Genomic DNA, 26,406 nt, shown 5'->3' on the forward strand with positions numbered 1-26,406 from the left:
GCAGGCGCCAGGTCACATGCCGATTACGAGCTGCTGGATGGGTTGACAGGGCCGTGATGACGTTGAGCCCCAACCACGTGGACTCTGAGTCAGCCACTCAGGTTATCAGCATGGCGGTACGCTGCTGTGCAAGGTCTGAAAAAGCGAGAAAAGCACCAAATCATCAAAAGGGCTGGCATCCCATTTGAGATGCGACGGGACGCAGCGGGGGGGAACCCTGAGTCTTTGTGTCTTCGGATAGGGGCTGCTAAAGACATATGTGTGAGTATGTGTTTTAAGTTCGGTTGTGTCTAAATTCCAGGTTGCTTTGACAAAGAGACAAGAAATAATCTGCTGAGTGGTCGGGTTACACGTTACAGAGTCCAGAGCTTTGTGTGCGCTGGTAGGCGTGTTTCTGGAGCTGAGCTCCGCTCATCAGCAGGATGCCTACCTGCACCTCGTGGATTTCACAGTTTGGTAATAAAGTTGTTGGTTTCACGTTTATGTTTGAAATCGCCTTTACGTTTGATGTTAGTGTGCGCGTACATTTTAATCGTTGCCAGTCTCGATTCCTCCGTCTTTAGTTCGTTCATCCCACGATTTCCACAGTTATTACCTTGACCAGGCCTGTTTACTTTGATGGGGCATTATTGGCGTTTAGCCGACGACCCTGAAAGTAAATAAAATGAATAAGCAAATATGATAATGCGGATTTAAGAAAATCTAACGTCTTCACTAATAACCCACACCAAATTACTTGGCCTTTTGGTTCAGCACTTAAAAGCCGGAACGGATCTGGTGTGTTTGTACAGAGCAGCGTTTCCCAATTTAGGGTCGTGACCTCAAGAGGGCTTGTCATATGATATGCTAAAGGGGTGGCGAGAAAATATTTAAACATAAGGGCAAAAAAAATGGCACAATATATCGAATAGGAAGTGACTGATAATATTTCAAACAGCTGGGGCCTTGAAAAAGGCTCAGATTTCAAAATGGGGTCACAAACCAAAAATGCTTGAGAACCTCCAGGTGACACAGTGGGGTAACATGGCTGCCTCACTTCTCAAGAGTCCTGGGTTCAAATCAGCCCGGATCACTGCCTTTGTGGAGTTTGCATATTCATTTGGCGGATGCTGAGGCTGAATTGGTCAAGTTCAGTGGGCTTTTGTCCAGTCCTGACTTGGTGCTCAGCGCTGCCAGAATAGGCACCTGATAGGCACCTGGCCAGCTGCCATTCAGATCTTAGCTGATCTATTTCTGATCAGGTTGGTGGCAGGATTGGCACTCCATCCTCTGTAAAGAAAAACCTCTCCTACTCTTCAGTGTGGTGCTGAGGGGTCCCCCATTGCACCGCTGCACTCTGATCTCACACTGTAATCTGCGCATGCTCCCGTCCTCCTCCTCCTCCTCCTCCTCCTCGGCTCTTCCTGGTGCAGGTGTCTGTTGAAAGTGGAGGGCTGCTGTTTTTGTTGATTTGCTTCTGGGTAAGATGCTGCAGTTTGAAAAACCATTGGACATTTCCTCATATCTCTGTGAATGTATAAAGAGCAAACAAGACCAAAAACTTGATCATTTGAAGCTTTTGGTGTTTGTTAAAGCTTCTGTCTGTAAATATTTTTTTTTAAATCATTACAGTTCAAGAGTTTTAAGAAAATGACCCTCCATCTACCAATCCATCCATTATCATAGCCTGCTTATACAGGACAGGGCTGTGGGGGAGCTGGAGCCAGTCCCGGCAACCATCGGATGCAAGGCAGGAGCAACACCTGGACAGGGCAAACACGGGCCAGTTTAACAACGCCAAAGAAATGCAGGTTAGGTGAACATTTCCAGTAGTTTCTCTTGTCTTTGGAATTCCCTTTGGTTTCTTTTCTCGGTTCATCCTGCCAGCTGAAGTTTTTTTTTTTTTTTTTTCTCTCTTTGGCCAGACATTTGACATTATGACTGTTAGGCTCCTAAAAAAGGCCTAACGTTAAACTGTTCTTCTGTTGGCATAAACACGTAGTGTACATTGGTTGATAGACCTCTGGAGCAGGGGTCTCTAACTCCAGTCCTTCGCTTTAATGAGCTGGACTCGGGCCCCTTAGTTGATTTTTCTTTAATTAGCAGCCGGACAGTAATGAGACATAAAACAAGCAGGACATGACCAACTCACCTGTGCCCATCAAAAAAAATCTGAAAATAAGGATGAAGGTCTCCAGTAAGGTCGATCCCTCAAGTTAACCAAAACATCTTACGAGTTCTTAGGGAAAAAAAAAAAAAAAACGAATATCAACAGTTTTGGAAATGTCGTCTGTGGCAAAAAGAGAGCAGCAACAAGCCATGGAATTAAATAACGGGTTCAATTAACAGCAAGAATCAGCTTCTCATTCAGGAACTGCTTGGAGTTTGAAGCCCCAATTTAGCTGTTCATCTATCTGTTGGCTCGTTTCACGTCTCATTTCTGTTTGGCTGTCATTTAATGAAGAAAAGAATCAATTCAGAAGACTTAATCCTTAAAAACAGGGGGCTATTAAAATAAAAGGAAAAGAAGTTAATTATAGGAAAAGGGTTCAAAAGAAAACCTGCACCCACTGTGGCCCTCCAGGCCTGGAGTTTGACACCCGTGCTCTGGAGTGTAAGACGGGGGTCTCCAGCTGCGATCTGCGAGGTTTTCCTTCTTGTCAATTTTCTTATTTAGTAATCTTGTTTTTGCTGCTAATTAAATTCTCTTCATTTTAATAGGCTTGTTTTTTTTTTGTTTTTTTTAAGACTTTGTCATCTGAACTGCTTCCTTTTTCCTTAAATGGCAGCCAATCAGAAATGAGATGTAAAGGCAGTGAGCCAACAGATGACCAGCTAAGGCGGAGCCTAAAACTCCCAGCAGTTTTTTAATTAAAAGCTGATTCTTGTATTTAATTAAAGCCGTCGTTTAATTCCATAGCTGCCCTCGTTCTGCCACAGCCGACAGACATTTTCACAAATGTTGATTTTCTTTTTTCAAAAAAGTTCCATTAAAATTTTTGATGAACATCACGGAGACCTTCGCCTTTCTTTATTTTCAGATATTGTGTGATGGATGCTGGTCAGCTGGTTAGGCGTCGGCCCATTTTGTATCTCATTAAGGAAAAAAGAAATGAATTTAGGGATTTAGTCTTAAATAATTCAATTACAATGAAGGGAGAAGAAGACAATTAGCAGCAGAAAGTAATCACTAATTAAGCACAGGGTCAGAGTGAAAACCTGCAGCCACTGTGACCCTCGGTGATCAGAATTGGTCACCTTTTAATTACTTGTGTATCTTTTTTCAATTCAGTTTTTTTAATATGTTCTCTTTGAAAATACTGATGTTTTACCAGCTTGCAGTCCTAGAAGTCGGCTCCATTGAAAACCCATAAATTGAAACTGATTTAATTTAGGCCGTGTACTCTGGCACAAAAACACATGGGCGAGAAATAAGTGATTAAAGGGATTTGTTTTATTTTTGATGTATTTATTTCTTTCTTTTTTTTGGGCACAGCTAAGAATCTTTCTTTTGGTTCACTGTACTTTTATGGGCCTTTAGCATCACAAGTACAGAATACAATGAAATGTGTCAGTCAACATGGACCATGTGACCATTCTTGGTGCCTTTGATGGAATCCCTGACTCTGCTGCCCTCTAGTGTCTGATTTCCATTGCTGATGATATCCTTGTAATGAGACGTCAAGCAAAATGACACCTTTTGGGCAACTTTAAAACACCGCATGAGAGAAGAGAATGGAAGTGAAGTGAAACTCCTGCTACCATTTAACACATTACAACATGGCTTAGACAGAGAGGAGATATGAGGACTGACCCAAACAACCTGACTACAGACCCACATTGTATGGAAAAACTCATCAAAAACTTGCAAAGACTTTGTCGGACAGTCCTCTTATCCATCGATCTTGACTGGACGTTGTTCTCCTGTCTCGCTAAATGAATCTTAGTCTGGAGGGGTCTATTCATCGTTTACATCTAAGATGTCTCACTTAAAGGTTTTCCAGCATGTCCTAGTCTTGTATATAAATGTCTGTCCGGCCCGGAAGTGACAAGTGGAGTCGGGGTGAGGGCTCCACCTATAAGGAAACAGAAACTCGCTTAGCCGCTAATAACACAAGCGAGGCGAGCACGTCGGCAAAGCGAAATCCCCGGGGTGAGAGACGTCCAGAGTCGTTCCTTTCAATCGCCTGACATTTCTGCATTTCAATTTTTTTTTCTGACGATTTCAGTAGTTTCTTGCACAGCTGGTGTGTCTATAAACGCAGGGAATTCCAGTCTCCGTGTGGCCTCTCGCCTGAAGAAGGGGCCTGAGTTGCCCTGAAAGTTGGCGTATTGTGATCTTTTTATTTAGCCAATCAAAGGGGTCGTTTTGCTTGACTTCTCATGGCATTCACAACGGCTAACAGGGTACAACGCCCCAGTCTCCTTGACGGCGTCGCCCTTCTTTGTAGTTTACTTTATCGTCCACAAGTTGAACTTTTGTTTTCATGCATTCAGCGACATACGTGAGCACATTCCCTCGTACATAAATACAATAAACATTGACGATATGTTTGTATACTTCAACAAACTATTTGAAAGTTTTCTTACCATTGGTGTAGACTTCTTCTTCTGTCTGTCCTGTTGCTTTTGGCAGTAGGCTCGCCGCTCCGAAGGTAACGCGGTGTGCCTGGGCCTTTCCGGTCTTCTCTGCTCTTTTCTTTTTGCTCTTTTGTTGTGCGGTTCATGAAGTCCTAGTTGTGATCGTCCACAGACAGACCTCACACCCCAATTCTCCTTGGTTTTTATTTTTTTTCAGTCCCAGGTAGACCCCAAAGCAGATCTGCATCGTCATCGTTGTCTGTAGAATGCTAGTTGGAGTGTCCTGTTAGGATATCAGAGCGAGGGTCCCATGAAGTTCTCGTTGTGTCAATCCGTGTACTTTTGTGAGCCCGAGCCTGTGAGAGTCAAGTGAATGGGGTCTCGGTTGCAGGGTATGGAAAGGAAAGCTGGCGTTGGCTTCCAGTTTACTGAAAATCCTAAAATGCTGGTATCGTAACGTTTTAACATTTAGGATTTTTGGTATTTTTATGTTACCCGTTTACCTCCCGACCCTAGTCCACTGCACAGAAGTGATGCTTACTCCCAGTACTGAAATCCTGGTACCATAGCGCTTTTCAAATTTGGGGTTTTCAGTAATTTGTCAGCACTGGTATACAATATACAGGAATGTGTAGATTATCTCTGACGTTCCTCTTTGAAATTCCTGACATATTCTTGGCAATTCTCTGTGTTTTCAGCTATTTTTGAATAAACAACGGGCCGTCTAAACATCGAGAGTCCACCTTATGAGAAGGACTTAGGAGTCGTAGTGGACTCTAAGCTATCGACTTTCCGACAGTGTTCAGAAGCCATTAACAGAGTGTCCGGTTATATAGCGCCTTGACGTGTGGAGTGCCAGTCACAGGAGGTTCTTTATAACACACTGGTGAGGCCTCATCTGGAGTTCTGGGGGCAGTTTGGGTCTCCATAAAGACATAGCAGCACAAGAGAAAGTCCAGAGAAGAGCAATGAGGCTGATTATGGGAGGCAACAGGGTTGAGTTATGAGGAAAGATTAACAGAGCTGAGCCCGGGGCAAGAGGGGGCAACGCCCCCTTAAACAAATGTCCTGCCCCCTTTTAAATCAAACTTTTTAGAAGTTGAAAAAGGAAACAATTGATTACCCACAAACTGAATATGGACAAGATTTACTACAGTAGCTGAAAAATCCACTGGAAAAGGCACAGATGAGATGGTTGGTTTCACCTCCTGCTCGCTCTTTCCCTCCGCGCTCTGTTTGTCCGCAGCTCACACAACACTCGGCAGAGATCCTCCACTCACCCCACCCCCCCCTCAACCAGCTAAACATCCAATCCCTGTCAGTATGCAAATGACCCGCTGGCAGGTTTCTCAGTAGGCAGGGCTGCAAAACAGCGGCAGGCTTTGAGGAAGCAGCAAATCTCTGTCGTCAAAATCCAAAGCGACTCGTGAGATAATTAACAACAACTAAAAAATCCATCTGTATTTGTACCGTCAATGGCGGACTAGTTTCAGGCTGGTAGAGAAGTGTTTCTTTCTCGATCTCACAAGCACCACTGTGAGTCTGTCTGCTGCTCAGAGCCGACTGGAGGACCTGAGTCTGTCTGTCTGTCAGACCCCGACACAAAGCCCACCCCAGCTTTCAGCTCTGCACTCGACAGTTTTCTCGTTTCATATGCTGATGTAATCGCAGCGATTTTAGTAAAGCTTATTTATTCACTTTCCTCCTCAGCTTCCAGCAGCTCACAAAGGGAAAGTTAATGCTGTGAGATGCATCCTTTCTACCAAGCTTTTAAAAAGTGTAGCGCTGCCCCTGCCTGTACCAATAGCTAAGATGACCATCCGTCCCGGTTTTCTGGGGACAGTCCCCTTTTTCGGACAACTGTCCCCACTCAGAAACATGTCCCCGGTTTGAGCTGGTTCACTTTTTTGAATGTATCGCATCACCACGATAATTTGAACTCGACGCGCGTGTGCGGTGTTTTGACGGCGGTTATGCTTTACCACATCCTGCAACTTTGGCGAGAAATCACGTGATAAGCTTTCACTTTGTACTCTGTAGTGTTTAGAGTCCCTACTCGTGATCTGTGGATTCTACGCTTCTCTACCCCCCATGTCCCCGGATTGGCCCAAAAAATTCTGGTCACCTTACAATAGCGGTAGCAATGATGAAAACTGCAGCTGGCATGTCTACTCCTGTGGCATCAACAGGCACTGCTTCTCCTGTACGTCTGCCAACAATTGCTGCCCAAAAGCAACCCGCTCAGCTACCCAGTGACTTAAATGGCAATACACCATCCCAGCCAATACTGGCTAGTTGCCCCAAACGTGTTACTTGGTGGTACAACATTAAAATCATTCAATCCTGCCTGGTACCACACACGACCATGGCCGGAGCTCTCTGTTGTGCGGGACGCATGCTTCTGTTTCCCCTGTCGGAAATATGGCAGCACAGTTAATGAGAGGGATGTAGTTTTTACCTTAACTGGTTTCAACAACTGGAAAGCGGCACTTGATCAAGACAAGGGGCTACAGAGGCATGTGTCCAGCCACAACCATCTGGACTGAGAGGCCACAGGGGGAGTGGGACTGTGGATTCAATGTTGGTTGGTAAAAGACAACTTGATAAAAACAATTACTGTGTCAAGAGTATCGGCAGAACTGTAAGGCGTCTCTGTGTAAATGACTGCAGAAACCTTGAGACAGGATGCAGCGGGTATTTAGGATGGCGTTGCTTCAGGTATTTTTCTAAAACTGATGGAATATACCTTAGAGAAGGATGAGAAGCTAGCAAGCATTGCTAAGGGTGTCCCATAAAATGCAAAATGCACATCTAAGGATATCCAAACACTGGCTGACAAGGTGCTTGGAGAGGTCAGGAAAAAATATGAAAGTGCTCGTTCTGCAGGGTTTTGCCTCAGAAGTGATGGGACCAGAGATAGATAGATAGGTAGGTGCAGTGTGATAATACGGGTTGTCAGAAATTCCGTGCCAGAGGAGCATCTTATTGGGTTGCTTGACTTGCACCAACTTGATGAAGAGTCCATCACCTCTGAGATGCTGGCTGCTGGGCTGACAGTGTTATGATGGGCTTAGGGCAGCGTTTCTCGACCTTGAAGTATTTGCGACCTGAGTTTTCATAACGGTTTTAATCGCGGCCCCCCATAACGTTTTTTTGAAATGTAGATGCATATTTTATTGTACCTACTTAACTTTTATCGACATTTGTCTACCTCTGTATTTATTGTTCTAGTATCAGAATGTAGTTTAAGTTCATTTGTGTTGGTTTTGACAGATGGTGTTTTTTTTTCATATTTTTGATTCTTTTTTTCACATCTTCGCTCCCCTCTAGGTGGGCCCGCCCCACAGGTTGAGAACCACTGGGTTAGAGGTGGGGTACAAGCTCTGCTCCCAAAGAGGCTTGACAGATCTGCCCCATACATCCACTGCTACAACCACCAACTGCACTTTGTGCTGTGCATGCCATGCAGAGTGAGTTGTGTGCAGAAAGATTTTTTAGCCTATCGAGTTCACACTACAACTTTGTTCACCACCAGTATGTTCTCCATAAACACGATGCACCTTACTTGTCTAAAAAGGCTGCTTGAGATCAGATGGACAAGCCACTATGAGGTGACAAGGTGCGCTGTGGACAATCAAGAACAAATCCTTAGTATCCTATCTGAGATGGCAGAGGAGGAGGAGGAGGAGGAGGATGATGCTGCAGTTGACCTGTGAACCGAGGCATCAGGCCTGCTATGCCAAATTAAGAGGCATCACTTCTTTGAGACTGGAAAGTTCCCAGTGCGCGTGCTTGGTGTCTTGAAACCAGCCAATGCTCTTCCACAGTCTCAGTCAGTCGATCTGTGCAGTGCTTCTGAGGTTGGTAGTGCAGCACGGGACTCCTTAAAAAAACATCCGTGAGGACGACTGTTGGGGAGTGTCACCTCCTGCTGAGGACGAGTCACATCCAACAAAGAGAAGGAGAACAATGAGCAGACACCGGGCTCAGTGTTGGGCCATACAGACTCTGGTGACCCTACCATTACCCCCATCAGTCTCTGAAAAGATCCCAGCTCAACATCCTTGACAGGGCCATTTCAGGAATGGAGACTAGATTTTCACACAAGAATACTGACCTGATGAGCGCCACATCTAGCACATTTCTAGATCCTCTGGCTGTGATGGCTGGCACTGTAGCAGATGTTGTAAGACTGAAAAATGAAGTTCTTGTGGCAAAACAGATGCTGCTCAAAAAACCGTTCAAAAGGAAACCGACCTGTTCACGTGTGTAAACTCCGGCAGGAGTACAAGGAAGCCTTTCCTGAGTTGCATAAATTGTATGTGACAGCCCTGGGGCCTCATGTAGAACGCCGTGCGGTTGTTAGGTTTGAATATATTTGATATACTGTAGGCCATCCAATTAAGGTAAATGTCATGTTTGTAGTTATAATCTGATAAGGGATATTTGATTTTTTGTTGTTTTATTTTTCAGTTTTCCTCCTGCAGGATTGTCACCTTATCGTGGTCAGGGGGTTTGTGTGCCCCAGTGACCCTAAGAGCCACACCAGCAGAAGCGTAGCCTTCAGGTGGGACACCCAAGTTGGACAGGTCTTAGGGTAGAGGCCTGATAAAAAGTTACCCAGAGCACCCCCAAACCCACCCTACCCCTTTTGCCACCTCTGTCGCCACCATGTGCCCCCTTCACACTTCTGTCTGTCCCCTCATATATGCCTGTCTAGAACCGGCCCAGGCTGAGCCTTTAAAGGAGATGAAGAGGCGACCTGACTGAAGGGTTTAAAATGATGAAGGGACAGTCCAGTGGCTCGAGGCGGTGACTTTAAAATGAGGTCCTCAAGAACGCGGGGACACAGTTGGAAATTTAAGGGTCAATTTGACACAAAAATTAGGAAGTTTTTCTTTACACAAAGATCGAAAGACACTTGGAATAAGCGACCAAGTAGTGTGGTGGACAGTAAGACGTTAGGGACTTTCAAAACTCGACTTGATGTTTTTTTAGAAGAAATTGTGAGCTTTGTTGGGCTGAATGGCCTGTCCTCGTCCAGAGTGTTCGTATGTGCTGCAGACTTGACAAAGGAGCCTGTTTTTGAACTCTCGCTCTCTGTCGCTCTTGCACTCTTTCTTTTTCTCTCTTTTTCCTTTTGTGCCCCCTTCCCTCATCCCTCCTTTCTCTTTTTTTCTCTCTTCTCCAGTTTTCATCCACACAGGTACCTCTGCCAGCTGATTGCCCGTGTAGCTGGCACACTTATGGCAGTGTTTTGCACTGGTAGGACCACACAGACATAGACCCATGGTGGGCAGACTGGGTACTGGACTTGTTCAGATGACATGGCGTGCTAATGGACACTATGGACTATCAGCCACTCAACTTTTGGGACAAAAGTAAAAACCAGAATAATTTGCCCTAAAAAGCGAGTGTCTAATTGCTGTCTTCTCTGTTACAGGTGACCCTGTGGTGAGCCGCGTCGTCTTACTCTGTGAAATAAGCGGGAGTGACCCAAAATACACGCAAGTCGGAGAATCGAGCCTCCTCCAACATCACGATGAGCAGCCTGGTGCTCGTGGAGTCCTTGGTGGTGTTCACTATTGTCCTCTGTGTCCACTTTGTCATCTGGGACCAGCTTTCTTGGTGCTCAATTGCCTTAGCCATCCAGGCCTTTTACGTTCAACACAAATGGGACCGCTTGCTGAAATCAGGGGGGGCCGTCTTTCATTTTAGGCCTTCTGCCAACAGTGGCATCCTCCCCGCCTGCATGGCCATGCCACTCCTAGGATTGGTCCTGAAGGAGCGCTGTCAGGCGTCAGGGAATGTCTATTTTGAGCGTCTCTCGATGGTGGTCACGGCAGCTGGTATGACGCTGGCACTGTTTCTCTCCTTAATCGCTCTCGGTATCACGCGGCCCGTCCCCACTAACACGTGCATCATTTCTGGCATCGCCGGCAGCGCCGTTATCTACACTGCCAAGCAAGTGCTGACCGTCTCCGAAGTGATCGAGGTCTTGGAGGTGCTCTTGATCTTTGTCTACCTCAGCCTGATCGTTTTATATCTCCTTCCTCGCTGCTTCACCCCTGGCGAGGCGCTAATCGTCGTCGGAGGCATCAGCTTTGTCATCAACCAGCTTATCAAACGCTCCCTCAATGTCTCCGAGATCCGAGGAGACCCGGTGACTCACTTTTTGCTGGTCGCGATAGTGGGGTCCTTGCTGGTGGGAATTTTCTTTGCGCTCCTTTTTTGCTTCATGGAATCGGAGACCTGGGTATCGTCCCTGTTTTTTCACATGATGACGGCCGTTCTGGGCTTGGGGATCATCCTGCCGTGGCTCGCCCTTCTGATTCGCAGGCACCCCCTCATGTGGCTGATAGACTTCGTGCGGCTCAGCACCGTGCGGCTCTATTTGCTGAGCTATTGGCTGTTCTTGGCGGTTCTGGCCTCTGGGATTGTGCTGCAGCAGAACTTCAAACGAGGCGAGTCGAAGAAACACCAGGCGTCCACGGTGGTGAGGAAGTACTTTCATCTGATTGTGGTGGCCACTTTTGTGCCCGGCTTAATTTATGACCGGGAGCTCCTGCACGTGGCATCTGTGTTGTGTCTTTCAGCATTTCTTCTCCTGGAGTACGTCCGGTATTTTCGCATCAGACCCTTAGGGCGGCTACTTCGGCAGCTGCTCACCCTTTTCCTCGACGAGCGCGATTCAGGTCCCCTCATCCTGACCCACATCTACCTTTTGATTGGCTTAGCTCTCCCCGTGTGGCTTTTCCCTGGACCTTGCACTTCTAAGGGGACCTTTTCTGGACCAGGAGGGTTGGTGCCTTACGCCGGTGTGCTGGCTGTAGGAGTTGGGGACACGGTTGCCTCAGTCTTTGGAAGTAGCCTTGGAGAGATTAAGTGGCCTGGGACCAGGAAAACCGTGGAGGGGACAGCCACCTCAGTCTTTGCACAGATCATCGCTGTGGCTTTGCTCCTCATCTTTGATGGGACGATTAACCTGAATGCAAGCTACTCTTGGATTGTGAGCTCGATAACGTTGGTTTCTTTACTTGAAGCCTTCACGAGTCAAATTGACAATCTGATCCTGCCCCTGTACCTCTTTATTCTGCTCATGCTCTGATAAATGTGGAGCACCAAGACCCCTGTGTAGAAACAAATTCTCGTCCAACATTCACTCTCTGCTCCTTCAGCTATGAATGGCGGCGCAGGAGCTTGAAAGTGTTACGACTTTTTCCAAGTCACATTTTTCTCCCTTTTTTTATTTCTTTTTTTGAATCTTTTTGTCTTGAAATGTAGAACTTTAGAAGAGAGATCTCCATGGAGCCCGAGTGCACCTCCGGTCACGTCAATCAATACCTGGCTGTTTTACTGTGAAGAACGAGTGTGGAAATTCTGTGTAATGAAGGGTCGTAGGGGAAGTGCAGCAGTTAGGGTCGAGCACAGACTGCTGTTCTGGTCATTCATTATTTATTCTGGTTAATAAGGAGTGAGGCTAATCGGCTTACACGGAGTATTCCAAAAACACGGACAGTATTGTAGACGTTAAGAAAGTGAAAGGTACAAAAGGTGAATGACAAGTCGTGCGTTCAGGTCTCCATCCATCGTCCAACCCGCTATATCCTTACTACAAGGTCACAGGGGTCTGCTGGAGCCAATCCCAACCAACACCGGGCACAAGGCAGGAAACAAACCACAGGCAGGACGCCAGCCCACCGCAGCATTCAGGTCCATAAAGTGGAATCGGTGGCATACGGTTACTACCTGACTGGCCGGCCATTTAAGGGCATCTGCCAGCATGAGCCACTGTTTATTATGGGGTGCCATTGGTTAGGAACGGCCCCATACGTGATTGACTAATAGGCCAATAAATCAGGAACACATTAAGAAGTTGGGTTTATGGGGTCTTTATTGTCTCGTGTCCAGAGTCCAGTGGAATTCTGACTTCCGTGTGCTGGTCAACACTGTCCGGTTCTGTGGTCTGATCATAGAAGGAAAGCATACAGTGGATTTAGAAAGGACTCAGACTCGTCACGTCCTGCCCATGTTGGCGCGTTTTTGGATATCATTTGACGTGAACACGTTTGCCATTTTTGCCCATCAGTGTACACTCAGTAACACATCCTGACATTTGCAGAAAGGTTTGCAGTTTATTAATCGGCAACTGAAATCTCTCCTTTATGCGGAGTATTCAGACCCTTTAGTTGGTACCGTGGAGGTTTGGAGAAGCCCTTTTGGCAGGAGTCTTCATGGCCAAGTCTACAAGCTTTGCTCACCTGGATTTGTGCAGTTGATTCAGTTCTTCCTGGCAGATTAGATTGAATGGGAGGCGTCTTTAAACTGCCATCTTGGGTTTCTCCGAGCCTGTTCTGTGCCCACTCAAGGGTCCTGAAGCCAGTTTGGCGTTGTCTTGGCTGTATGTCTTGCATCCTCATTGTGGTGGGCACTCTGGAGCAGCTTTTCTTCAAGCTGCATTCAACTCCCACCCCTTAATTCTGCCCAGTCTCCAAGTCCTTATACCCCTGTGGCACGATGCTGCCACCACCATGCTTCACCATAGGGATGGCACTAGACAGGTGACGAGCAGCCCGGTCCGTTTTTGTCTCATCCATTTAGCTCCTGTAGGCCTTCTTCTCAAGTGTGGCTCTGGTCTGGTCCAAGTGCCACTGCGATGGTCGTCCTTCCAACAGGTTCTCCCATTTCAGTAGCAGATGTCTGAAGCTCTTGGCCTCCTCCTTGATCAGTTCTCTAGAACAGAGGCCAGAGCGTTCCAGACTTCTTCCATTTCACAGTTTTTGTGGCCCCTGTGCTCCTGGCAATACTCGGCGCTTTAGAAATTGTTTGGTCCCGTTGGCCCGATCTGTGCCTCGACGTCGGGAGGTCCACAGAGGGGTCCTTGGACTTCGTGGCTTGGTCCAGACCTGCAGTGTGAATTGTGGGACTTCCTATTGACGGGTCGACGTGTGCCTTTCTAAAGGACGTCCAGTGAGTTCGTGTTGCCACGGGCCAGTCGAGTTTAGACGCGTCTCAAGGAGCATTAGAGTACACGGCAAGGGGGCTGAACACGTCCAGGAAGATCACATGTTGTCACTTTGTCATTAGGGTTTACGGAGTGTAAATTGATGGGCAGTAATGTCCAAAGTCACAATAAAGGGACGGGCACTGAAGACTTTGCGGTTTTCCTGTCGATTCTAAACATGGATGGAGATTTCTAATTGGATCCGAGTCCCGTTAGGGGGACGCACAGGGATGCATGTTTTTTTGAATCACATGCAGTTGGGCCTTTTCACGTGGAAGAATAATTTGAACAAAATTAAATACGCAAATAAAATAATGTGACCACACGTAAATAATACCAAATGATTTTTTGAGCCTAAATAATGAAGTGTGTCATGGAGTAGATTGTTCTTGATGTATTTTCAGTGACCTCGCACACCACATGAACCTGTCAGAGATGAGAGGGTGGGTGGGCTCTAGGGAGTCCTGAGCTTGGATTGGTGGATCAGTGACTCCGACTTGAGAGATGACGACGTGTTTCTGGAGTTAAAGTAGCTTCTCCTTGCACTCGTGGCCTCTGTGGACCCCCAGTGCCAACTCTGAGCAGGCGCTTTGGCTCGTTGGGCGACTGGTCGAAAGTGCAGCCTTTAAAGGTGGGTCTGTCAAATTACTCGACGGGTGATTACTATGCTGACAGGTGAAAGTGACTGTTCATGTTACGTGCTGTGTCACCGGACAAGTGAAGAAATAACAAGAAACAAACTCCGTCCATTTCAGACACATTTCTGCTCATTTAATCTTTAGTATCTGTTTATCGTCACATTTCCGTACACATTACCGTTATTGATCTCTATGCGTATTTATTTTTGTCCACAGTGTCCCTGCTTATATTTCTAGATCTAAAATCCAGAATTCCGTGGCTTTGACAGAACATTAAAAGCCTGCACCGTTCGAATGGCTCCATTTTGAATTGTGTGGTTTAATGGAATGTCGTTGAAACTCTAAGCTTGGATGGCGTCGGTGTCTGTCTGTTTAATGTGACGAATGTTCTGGAGAATGAAGGGTCGCAGGAGCAGTGCACCTCTAAGGGTCAAGTAGTGACTGATGCTGTTATTTTAATGATTTATTTATTCTGGGTAATAATAATACATGCGATTGCCTTGTGTGTTACTTTTGAATATGACTTGCTGCAACGATATTTAAAACTCAAAAATACTCTTTAATAAAATTTAAAAGAAATGAGAAATGTCCAGCTTTCCAAGCATGAAAGCAAGTCCTCCCGTTCACCTGAATGGTGCGCATGCTGACATTTTCTAGGTTAAGGAAAGGAAAGGGCTGGGCTGGGCTGGGCTGGGCTGGGCTGGGCTGGGGGGTCCTGTTATTACCTAAAGTTACGAAACAATGGCCAGAGAGTTTTAGATGGAAGACACGGCACTCGCTGAAGTTCATGCTTCTCGGCTGATGTGCAGGGCACACTGAACAGCTTTGATTGGTGAAATTGACCAAAGCGAATGTGGTGTCGTCATCTGAGGGGTACAGCAGGAGTACCGCCACCCAATGTCCACGAGTGCTGCACCACATGGCCAATTAGTCGTGTGCTGGAGCTTAAGGAGCCCAGGAAGAAAACCCCTGTGAGTCTGAAGTAAGATTTATTACTAATCACAAGGAGTTTCTGTCACAGAGATTTCAAGGTGTGAGAGGTGAGGGGTCACTTTGGCAGCCCATTGACAAAAGAAGAAACTTGAAAGCTCACGGCAACTTAGCTCAGTCGGCCTCGACGCTGGCTTTTGTTACTTTTGATCATTTACATGTAATAAGTCGGTGTAGAAAGGAGGAGCAAAGGAATTATCGTATCGAATGCGTCTCATACGCACCCACCACAAAGCCGGAGGAGTCGCTCCAGTGCACTAAGCCCACATCAGCAGTCCAGATAATCCACGGCTGGTCAATCGAGATGCATTCCAAAATGGCGCAGTAGACACTGAAAGTCACACCGACGTGTTCTGGACTCGCTGAGTCGTCCTGTAGGGCTATAAAGAGCTGTGCAGGCCTGCTGGGTGGCACAGCCGCATGTACCCGCCATGACTCCAGGAATCGACGGCGTTAACCAAGTGGTATCCTCAGTGTTAAAGTGATAACAACAGAAGTACGCATTGACAAGTGACCAGCCAAGGCAGCTCTCCGCTTGACCGGCTGTCTCTCGTGCCTTCAGTGCGAGGAGTTGCTGCCTGTGGCTTACTGGGTTGCCGACCCACTTACTGTGGGGTTTCTCCTACCAATGAATTGGAACATCGACGAAAGATCGATGTCATGTGGCACAATATCTACATTCAGTTGGTGAAAATGAGCTTCTCGATCGCGTCACTCGGGACACACAAATAGGGAGTGAGGCCCTGCAGTGTGGGCCACCACTACAATGACTTGGAAGTGACGACTTGGCCCACGTAGTTATGGAAGTGAGGGCGTTGGTCTTGGTTCAAGTGCTCATAAGGTTTGGGTTGGGGGGTTAGAAGGACATGCTGCTATAAGATGGGGTCATTGACCTTAATGGGTCAGGAAGTGGTCTGAACAGGTTTGTGCTGCAAGTTCAGGTGCTGTGGAAACACGGAAAAAAAAAATATGTGAATCCCTTTGGGCGTCAAGCACTGGTGCCCTTGGAGATGCCACGCTGTTGTACTGCAGACTGGATACCATGAGGATGAAGTTGGAGTGCCTGGCAGGCTGTGCCCACCGTTCAAAGTTACCTTCAGCTTTTAATGAACAACAGACCCAAACCGGTATTTTTAATATGCTACTTACCCAATGTCGTGTGTAGTGGAGGCTGAAAAGAATCTTGAATGTCGTGTCTTGGCGGAGTAATGACAATATATTGAAGATTCCAACTTCATGGAACCCTGAGGTGACCAGTTCTGGACAGCAGCAAACCACGTGGAAAACATCAAAATATTATTAATGGTTACTTCCTGAAAACCCAGTGCTGAAGATCAACAGGAAAGATGTCATTCCCATAATGCTGTATGTTGAACTGAAGATCTGCCTCTGACCCCCATTCATTGGTCAAGAATCCTGTCTTCATTTCAACATTTGCTTACCTTTCCTCTGCCTGTCTTTAAAGAGTTACAAAGCCGTGACATCTCCATGGTACAAGGAAGGCCGTCGGGTCCAGTAAGCTCACCGAACCCATTCACGGAGATTCTCCAAAATGATATCAAAATCAGGTTTGAGGGTCCCTACTGTCCACCTGGTCACTTATTCTGCCTTTTAAAGACTTTTCAGGTGGGCTAACCGCATCTGTCCTGTGCGTTTGTAATTATTAGTGTGACGAGAATGGAACAAAGCCCACCAGTCCTACCCACTTGCCCCCTCCCCCAGTAACATCAAGTCCTGCTGTCCACCACACCACTTGGTCACTCATTCCATGTGTCTGTGATTCTCTTCCTAATGTTTGTGTGAAGTTTCACCTTAACAGGTTTCCAGCTGTGTCCCCATGTTCTTGATGACCTCATTTTGAAGTCACTGTCTCGATCCACTGGACTGATTCACTTCATCATTTTAAACTCCTCTGACACATCACCTCGGATTCCATTTTTTTGGTTGGTGAGTCAGTTGTGCTTCCATCCATCATCTTAACCCACATATGCTGAGCAGGGCCACAGAGCAGCTGGGGTCTTAACCCCACACAGTAAGGGTCACTTTAGTATCACCAGTCCATCGCACTGTCATCAATGCAGGCTTCAGGTCCAGTCTTTGTCAGGGCAGCACACCCCCTATGCCACACACACACGGCCAGTTTTGATTAACAACGAGGATGAAAGCAGCGCAGACCCTGAGAGAGCCAGCGGACCCCCAACGTCTTGAGTATACAGCAGCCATGTGCAGTGCAGTGCAGTGCGGCAGCTTTTTGGTCCGTGAGATCGGACCGCCTGCTGCGTGTGGCAATGAAGTCAAGTGACAGACGTCACCCAGCGGGTCATTGGAGTCAAAGTGCCCTTGGTGAGCACCTCAGTTATAGTGGGCAGTTTGGGCAAAAGAGGACAAGTTGGTCATCAGTAAAGTTTCTAACTATTTCTTATATAGTGCCTTTCCTTGTCTGCCCAACACATACTTTGATTTGTCCATCAATTATACTTTGTTTCACATGAATATGTACTGCCATCTGTCTTTTATAGAGCCTATCATATCTATATTATATAGCGCCTTAGCTATCAGCTAGCACATGTCTCAGGTGTCTAGTTAATGTAGCTTCTATGTCTAGCTGTTATATAGTGCCTTTGACTTCTCTCGTTTATACAGAATCCACCTCCTTTATGATGCCATTCCTATCATTGATGTTGTGTCTTCTCCATAAAATGTGTGTGGCATCATCTGTGCTGCTGTGTGGCTCTATGACAGAGCGTCTTTATATAGTGACGTTTATTAAAGAGCCTTTCAAAGATGGCGCTCACATAAAATGCCACCCATCTGTGATGAAGAGCCGTCTGTCTGTCTGTCTGGTGCCTCTCCTGTCCATTCATTGATTATATAGCACCTTTCATACCTACAGCATACACAGAGAGAGTCAGTCCTATATATCTCATGTAGCGCCTTTCATATACATTAGACTTTTCCACAGTCGTATCCATTTGTCAGTAATATAGCGCCTTTCATGTCCATCTCTCGTCTTTTATGAAACGTTTTTCATATGTATCTAACTGTATCTATCTATTATATAGAGCCTTTCACATCCATCATATGAGGGGGTACCCAAAAATGACCGGAATTGAAAAAAATCATTTTCGGAATTTTTACTTCCTGAAACTTTAGTCTCCTTCCAAGTCCTCTCCATGTGACTGAATGCACTCGTCCCAACGGTTGGTTTCCCCACTGGTGCTGAAGAGGACCGTCGTCCAAAGGCTTGCAGCAATTTGCCTTTGACTTCCTCCACGGTACAAAAACGCTTTCCTTTGAGTTCTTTCTTCATAAGTAAAAGTCACACGGAGCAAAGGATCAGGCGAGTAGTGAAGGTGGCAAAGAACTCCGAGACACATGAGTCAACTCGGAAATCTCTCCAATAGTCCGACGACGATCTTCGGAAATCGCATAGCGAACTTTTTCAGGATTTTCGTCATTCCTGATTGTGGAAGGTCGGCCAGATCTCGGTTGGTCTTCAAGTGACATTTCCACTCTTAGACCTGCGTTTTACTTAAAGCGTCCTCTTCAAAAGCGAAAATAAAAATCGAACGCAGACTCGCTGTTCTTTATGATCGCCTGTCACAAAAATCACCGAACACATTTATTAAGCACCAAGAAACACCGACACGGAATGGCATATGAGCAACGCCACTTGGCAGACTGGCACAGAATACTGTAAGTGAGTCACACCTAGCGGCAAAAAAGTCGAGATTGAGCGGCAGGTAGCGATTTTGGGTACCCCCCCACAGTGTGCTTTACTATCTGTTATATACTGTAGGACCTTTGACGTCTACCTGCCTGTTATGTAGTGCCCACCATTCAAAGGTGAGGTGACACAGGCACAGCTGGATGCCATACGCCCCGTAAAGGTGCATCTAAGTTCTCCACACTTTCTCAAGTTGGCACTTGATGGTGTGAAACCGCCATGAGGGTAGCCAGCCCTCAGCCCCCAGACTGGCACCTTAGACCCCAAGTGATTGGAGTTTAGATTTCCTGAGGTCAGGACAGTTGGCCCTGGAGGACCCCTCAAACTCACCTGGTCAGTTAAAGGAGTCGAGTGACGAATGCCCATCCAGCTGGAGCTCACACCACAGAGTTGGGCACTAAACTGACCGCTAAGTGGCATCGTCCTCGCCAGCAGCTCTCATTTCCTTTTCTAGTTGATGGCCATTGTGACCACTCAGTGCTGTAAGAGGAGTGATCCCGAGACAGATGGTGCCAGGACAATACTGGCTTGTCACGTCCTCTGTGGGATTTCTTACGTGTTCACTGCTGCAGTCCACGACAAAGATCTTCTTTAATGTCCCTCAAAATAAAACAAGCAGCCGTTAATACAATGAACGCTCCAAGAAGGACAGACAGCCAGCGTGTATACAACATTTAAATGACTTTTTGTTTTAATGCCACATAATTAAGGAACAGCTGGACTCAGAATCTGGCAGGCCTCACACAGAGCCGAGGCAGGTTGTGGTGACGTAGCACACGTCCCCTTAGGCCGCTGGTCAGATGTAGAGCGGCGGGAAGGGCAGCTCAGCGGTGGGCTGTAACCTGGGGAAACAAACCAAAGCCCCCTGTCACATATTTGAATAAGACCACCCCTTGCCTTAAGCAGCCCACTGCCCTTTTGACTTCCTTACCTGAATACCGTGTTTCTTATTAGAATAATCCAAGGCACCATAGCTGGGGCCAAATATTTAAATAACAGCACCTCCTTTATGACTAATCCCAGCCTCACTGAGCCCCTTATTTGAATAACCCCTCCCAGTTGTGCTCCTTATTTAAAAACTCCAAACCATGTGTGTCACAAATTTGAATAACCCTTATTTTGCATGGTCACACCCCTTTGGCATCCTGTATTAGAACATGCCCTGCCCCTTCTGATTAACCCCATCTGCACTGTTACCCTTATATGAATAAGCCCATCCCAATCCATGATTTGCATAACCCCAACCACTTGTTTCATATTTAATCTTGTTTTATTTAAATAACAGCGCTTCCTTTCTCACACCTAAGTGAACAATCCCATCCCATCCTCACTGCCTTCCTTACTTATATATAAGAACCCCCCCTCACCACCCCATTTCTGAGCATTATTTAAATAGCCCATACTGAGTCCTCTATTTGAAAGGTCCCACACCACTAGTGACCCTTATTTGAATGAACACATTCCATATTGTGTCACATATTTGAATAATCAAATCCTAAGTGTGCTAAAAATTTAAATAAGTAAATATTTAATTAATTTTAACTCCCTATTTACATAAACCCACCCACTTTGTTACTGTTACTACAATAATCTCACACCTTCCCTGTCCTTTATTTTACTAATCCCACTCATTTGTGTCCCTTATCTGGTTAAACCCACTTTAATGAAATATTCCCATGCACTTTGTTTCCCTTATTAGAATAATCTTACAAATTCCTTTATGTCCTTTATGTGATAAATCCCACCTCTAGCAACCCTTATTTGAAGAATCCCATTACCACTTGTCCCATTCTGGAACAGACCACCCACTTTGTGTCCCTTATTTGAATAATCCACTTTGTGGTGTCACAAATCTGAATGACACTTATCTGCATTGCCACACCCCTTTGTGGTTCCTCATTTGAATAGCTCTGCCCTCTTTGTCTGCCCCTCATTTGAATAGTCAGATCTTATTTGTACCACATATTTGAGTAACCCCACCTCCTTATGACCCTTAAGTGAATAATATCATCCCAGTTCCTTATTTGTATAACCCCTCCCACTTTGTTTCAACTTATTAGAATTATACAACACTTGCTATGTTCATTACTTGATTAACCCCACCCATTTGCATCTCTTATTTAAATAAGCCGACCACATTTGGTGTCCTTTAATCAAAGAAGCCCACCCCTTAGCTTCCCCATTCATACAGGGCATCTTACAAGGTGCAGGCAGGGTGGTCTCCCTGTGCACCTTATCCCTTTATTGGTCTGCTGGATCCACAAATGTTGAAAGTGGATTTGTTCAGTGAAATAAAGAATAAACATGAATGACTACTGAAAATCCAGGAGAGGGCAGAGGGGTAGTTATTCTAATGACCATGAGGGTCTCTCTCGTGGTCCTCTACTGGTGTAGCTTGCATGGGTGATGGCACCAAAGATTACCATCTTGATCAGGGAAACTCTTCATGTCCGATTCAATGCACAAGTTTCTCTGCTGCAGATTGCTGGTCACCAGTGGCCCCTGGGCAGGTGGGGCTGGTGGGCCCGTTAGGCTCATCGGTGTGTATGCCTCCCCTGATGGGTGTTTTTTTTTTTTTAAACCTTGCAGACCCATCTAGCAGACGCCTGGGCTGCAGTACTAGGAGTTGACTTCAACCGCCTGACAGATGACACTGGGTGCGGCTCCAGTGCTTCCAGCCTTCTGATGGAGGTGATCCCTGAAACGCCCTTAAGAGAGCCCTGCCGAGCTCAGTCAGCTGCCCAGTGGCTCAGCTTGTGTCAGGGCAGTGAAATGCAGCATGTGCTCCCTGATCCTCTGATACTTCCATGGGACCCTGGGCCCCCATTCACCGTCCCGGCCTGGACCTTTGGGAAGTTGAACTACACCCACTTGGAATGTGAGGGTCTGGTGATGTGAGCAGGTAGGTCAGGAAATGGCAGAGGTCGATCTATCATCAGGGCATTCTGGGTGTGCGCCCTCTGACCTATGATGACAAAGGAACTGTGAAGGTTCAGGGTGCAAGCCTTAGTTAAGGAGGTCTACGCCACTTGGTTTCCTCTTACGCCGAGAGATTTCAGATTTCTGTTCACAATCTTTTCATGCTGATCCTACCCGACCTCTATAAATCCCATTTTGTTTGGGCCTTACCTGCTGCCTGGGCATTTTGTTGGGTTTGGGGCTGTTTGAGAGCACCACCTGCAGGTTACAGTCTACTGTACATATTATGACCAGAAGGGGGTGCTCTGGAGCAGACGCCACACCCAGAAGAACAGCACAGTCCAAGTTAGTGTTGGGAGAAGGTAAGGAGCAGACAGAAATCAAAGGAATGGAGCCTAAGCCCCTCCAGGCCCACCTCGACTGCCCTGAGTTGTCTACCCGAGTATGGTGAAGGCTCCTGCCACACCACTACTACATTTACATTTTAAAATGGGAGCGCTCACCGGCCACACTAGCACTTTCACATTATTTACAAAAGTATCTCCGTCTGCACTAAAATGACCGAAGACACGTGTGACGTAGTCGTTTGTCTACCCTGGGCATCTGTGCTTCGTCGGAAATATCCTTGAAGGGATGGGAATGGCACTGGCCATTGGATTTATCGTAAAATTGTAACAATCGGTGAATTATTGGCTTTTTATGCAGGTGAGCAACACAACAAGCGTCATGGAAAGCAATTCCTCTGCGTCCGCTATGTTGGAATATCGTCTTCATGGAATGAGATGACGTGAAGAGGAGGACCCAATCAGGGAGGGGCCACATAATAAGCACAAACAAATCTCACACGTCCACACTGTGATGCTGAGCTGGCATTTTCAGACGTTTTCGTTTTTAAAAGTCTTTGTTTTCACCCCTGAAAATGTAGACTAATGTTGGTGTTTTTAAATGAAAACAGAGTAGTGTGGCCCACGAAAACTAAAATCAAAACTGAAACTATTAAGAAGAAAACAAAATAAAATAATTAACAAAACCGAAATGAAAAACTAAATCAAACTATTCAAGTAGCTGGACAGACTAACTGAAATAAAATAATAATTTACTAAAAATATGTGTAGGTTTCGTTTTTCAATGAATATTCTTGCCGCTAGTCTTTAGCCCTTATAACGTTTAACTCTAAAACATATTCACCCAGTGAACGGTGGCAGGTGACAGAGGGCGGGTGTTCATTTGCGGTGACGGAGCGAGCCGACTACGGGCGTGTAAAGCGCGTGAAATAGAAAGCGATTCACTGGGCCGCCTTTCCTTTGCACTTGTTGTATATCGAGATGTAATCCAAACGCCGGAAATCGGAATGTGCAGGCCGACAGAACCTTCACCGTATGGACAGAAGAATCCCGAGTGAGTAACGTTTATTTCTCAAGTGCCTGCGTTTTATTAATAATAATGTATCTGCCACTTTGCACAGGAGAAATCCATTCAGAAAATAAAAGGCTGCTGACCGAGAGACTGACAGTCGTCATACAAGATCAGCAGATTGTTGCTGACCAATCCATTTTGCTTTAACAACAAAGCGATACAAACCTCCAGAGCTGGCAACGTCTCCACTGAACGTTCAGGTAGGCAGGCAAAGACAGTCGACCAACTGGGGAAACGCTAAACCTACTAATGTGTTTTTGTATTTATGCTATATTTATTAATTTATCTTTTTTTAGTTTGTATTCACAGCTCAAAATACCTGATATGTGAAAATAATCCAGTAGCAGAATTATGTTTTAAAATATCTGTCCCCTTTTTTTCAGTTTTTTTCTCACTCTCAAATATCGTATTCGTTTTGTTCTTAACATCAGCCTTATCACACATATTGCATTCCAGGGATTTTTCCTGCTTTGCCTACAAACCTCATGTCGTGTATATTGTTCCTAATCTCAGATGGTGTCTCTGTCGTTTTGTGCCCATCTATATACCAATTACCTGCTCTTACTCCACTCATTAAGGTTTTACTGTCCTTATGGTGGGCTATTCAAGTCTCACCACCCCTAACCTTCAGACTACACACTTATTTTTCTTTGTTTTCCTCAATACAGCGAGGTGGGGTCTGCACTGTGATTCAAGTCTAAGACCCCTGTTCTTCCTGAGCCCCCGTGATTTTCATGATCACACCTGTCAGGACATGGTAGAAAGATTTTCTGATTTTTTGATATATTTTCAGGCTTGCAGGTGGCAACATTCTGTCTATAAATTTAAGTGCCTGAAATGGAATCAGATGCCAATATAGCTGATAGAAGATCAAAAGCTCAGTATGGGAGATATTTCAATGCAATATTGAAGGTCTTCATCATAAGCACATTGTCTTGGAGCAGGATATGTGGTGTGCTGTAGACATTTAGAGTACAAAAAACCCTCAAAACCTTAAAATTCACCTAAATTTCATCAAAAATTGGTCCATTGTGGGCAATAAAAGTAAAAGATAAAAAGCACCAACAATAAGCGCACATTTTTTTCAGCACAAATGACAGAAAATATTTTTAATACTATATAATTGTTCATTTTCATTATCTGGTTTTGACAAAACCTGATAGTAAACTATGGAGTGCAGTCAGCTTCCAATAACATTAAACTAAATTAAGTTTACAGTTCTGTCTGATTGTGACACAAAAACTAAACTCCACAGTAGCTCTTTAACCAGGCCATAATTACTAAAACTGAAACTAATAGATATAAAAATAAAATAGAAATGTCTTTGTGAAATAAAAACTAAACTAAAACTACACGATGAAGGATAACTAAAACTAAACTGAATTTCCAAGTAAAGTCAGAAAAAATATAGAAATAAAAACTAATATAAAATGGCAAAACTATGATAACCTTGGTGTGGGCCTAGCCTAAGAATGACCTTCCTCTTCATCTTCCTCCTCACCAAGCAAGCCGTTGTTTCAGCTCCCCTCCCAACTCCTGACCCTGGAGGTGAAGGCCCTTGAAAGTATATAGCACCTTTTAAACTACCGTGGGGTCACAAAGTAGTCAGCGTGACATTCCTGCCTTGTGTCCCGCTGTACCTTGAGTTCATTCCGTCTGCACTCCTTTCCTGTCTCAGTGTTTCTTAATCGCTAGCAGGTCGCAGGCTGGCTGGCACCAGTGGGTCCCGAGTTTTTATTGTTTCTAATGCTAGTGGGTCGTGATGGGTCACTGCTGTGATGATTGCACATGGATCGCCAAAGGTGGGTCACAAAGACCCTTACATGGGAAAAGGTGAGAAACAATACTGTATATAATTTACATTAATGCAAATAAAAATACAATTCATATAAAACAAAATAAAAACAAGGTCTCACCAGTTCTCTTTGCCCCACTTGCCATTTCTCGATTCCATGATGTGGAAGGCATATGCGTGCCTCGAGCTGTCTGAAGTATTCTTTGCACTGCGATGTACCACCTCACCATGGATCAGAACAAGACCACCTGAGGTAAAAGCAGCACAGGCCCAGTTTACCTCCATCTCTGTCTCGTGATCCTAAGCAGCAGGCGCTCTCCTCGGCCCCACTCGCACTCCCTTTGAAGATGGCCGATTTCCTTCATTTCATCCCATTTACTGTACCTTTCCTCACCGCGGCGGGTTTGAATTCCTCCTCGTCAAACTGTCGCTCCTCTCCGATGAACTCGGTGCGTGGCATGGAGCCCTCCGGTGTTCGGACCATACGCCGAGTAACGCCACCTGCAATTGGCACCCAGAAGCTGCAATTAGACACAAGAAACTACAAGGCTGCGGTTTCCAAAACCTCCCCGTCGTTCTGTCAGAAAATCATTTGGCGTGGGACCAGAAGGTAAGACACACACGCGGATAAGAAAACAGAAAAACTTTTGTCACTGTGAAGCCGTGAAGCCAGAGAGACGAGAATTCTAAATCGCAGTCAGTGCTGCAAATCCTCGCGGTCCGCTTATCCGCGTCTATAAAAGCGTAACCCTGTGTCCTCGAAGATAAAAGCTGCACATTTTTGAAACTGCAGGCTGCCTCTATTGTATGTTTGTTTTGTACAATTTTTCTCAAAACGATTAAGGACTTAACTAATTTACAAAGGAATTTATAGGACCTAACAAAGGCCACTTACAATTACAAAGGCAATTTACATTGAAAGCACCTCGTCTAAATACATCGACATTCATTCAAAATCTACTGAGCCAAATACATGTGTACATCTTCCTGTTTTGTACCAGTTCTTGATAACTTTGCATGTGTCTCGTTATCTGAGGCATTTCTGGTGCTTTTTGTATAAAATAGTCAGACAGTTTAAAACTTAATAGTAAAAGAAACAGGAGCCAACAAGAGATATCTACGAGGCTTTTGGGCAGAGACGTCCATCACCAGGGTAACGAGCCCATCACACGTGTGACATATCACAGGGTCCACAGCCCCACATGTGTTTGACATAAACGACGGCCTGCCACACGACCACAGAGCAGTGACGGTGTGACAACAGAGACCGAGACGCGTCACAAAGGGAGAAACGGAGCACTTCGTTCAGACATCAGAGAACGTCACCCACGAGAGCACTGCTGATTTTCAGTCCGCT

The 26,406-nt window shown here is 45.7% G+C and overlaps 2 protein-coding genes across 4 annotated transcripts in view; one reads left to right on the forward strand and one right to left on the reverse strand.

The window, feature by feature from the left end:
- The first annotated feature begins 90 nt into the window (after positions 1-90).
- Positions 91-14,751, forward strand: dolk (dolichol kinase). 2 transcript variants are annotated; one of them, XM_039762584.1, is made up of 3 exons: positions 91-261; positions 1,612-1,790; positions 10,004-14,751. In XM_039762584.1, the coding sequence occupies exon 3, from the start codon at positions 10,103-10,105 to the stop codon at positions 11,666-11,668; it is 1,566 nt and encodes a 521-aa protein (XP_039618518.1). In that variant the 5' UTR covers positions 91-261; positions 1,612-1,790; positions 10,004-10,102; the 3' UTR covers positions 11,669-14,751. The 2 variants fall into 2 exon arrangements, with proteins under 2 accessions (XP_039618518.1, XP_039618519.1); XM_039762585.1 differs by lacking the exon at positions 1,612-1,790.
- A 4,832-nt stretch (positions 14,752-19,583) lies between these two features.
- phyhd1 (phytanoyl-CoA dioxygenase domain containing 1) overlaps positions 19,584-26,406 on the reverse strand; it is a 46,495-nt gene continuing 39,672 nt past the window's right edge. For both annotated transcript variants that reach the window (XM_039762586.1, XM_039762588.1), the window contains exons 9-11: positions 25,434-25,550; positions 25,171-25,297; positions 19,584-19,761 (exon numbers count right to left, since the gene is read on the reverse strand). In XM_039762586.1, the coding sequence (XP_039618520.1) occupies positions 19,716-19,761; positions 25,171-25,297; positions 25,434-25,550 (290 nt within the window). In that variant the 3' untranslated portion in view covers positions 19,584-19,715. The remainder of the gene's footprint in view (positions 19,762-25,170; positions 25,298-25,433; positions 25,551-26,406) is intronic.

This window comes from Polypterus senegalus, chromosome 9 (genome assembly GCF_016835505.1).
Source record: "Polypterus senegalus isolate Bchr_013 chromosome 9, ASM1683550v1, whole genome shotgun sequence".
NCBI lineage: Eukaryota > Metazoa > Chordata > Cladistia > Polypteriformes > Polypteridae > Polypterus > Polypterus senegalus.

What these genes read in the sequence shown, in the direction of transcription:
- dolk (XM_039762584.1), top strand. Translation starts at nt 10,103, where the DNA reads ATGAGCAGCCTGGTGCTCGTGGAGTCCTTGGTGGTGTTCACTATTGTC.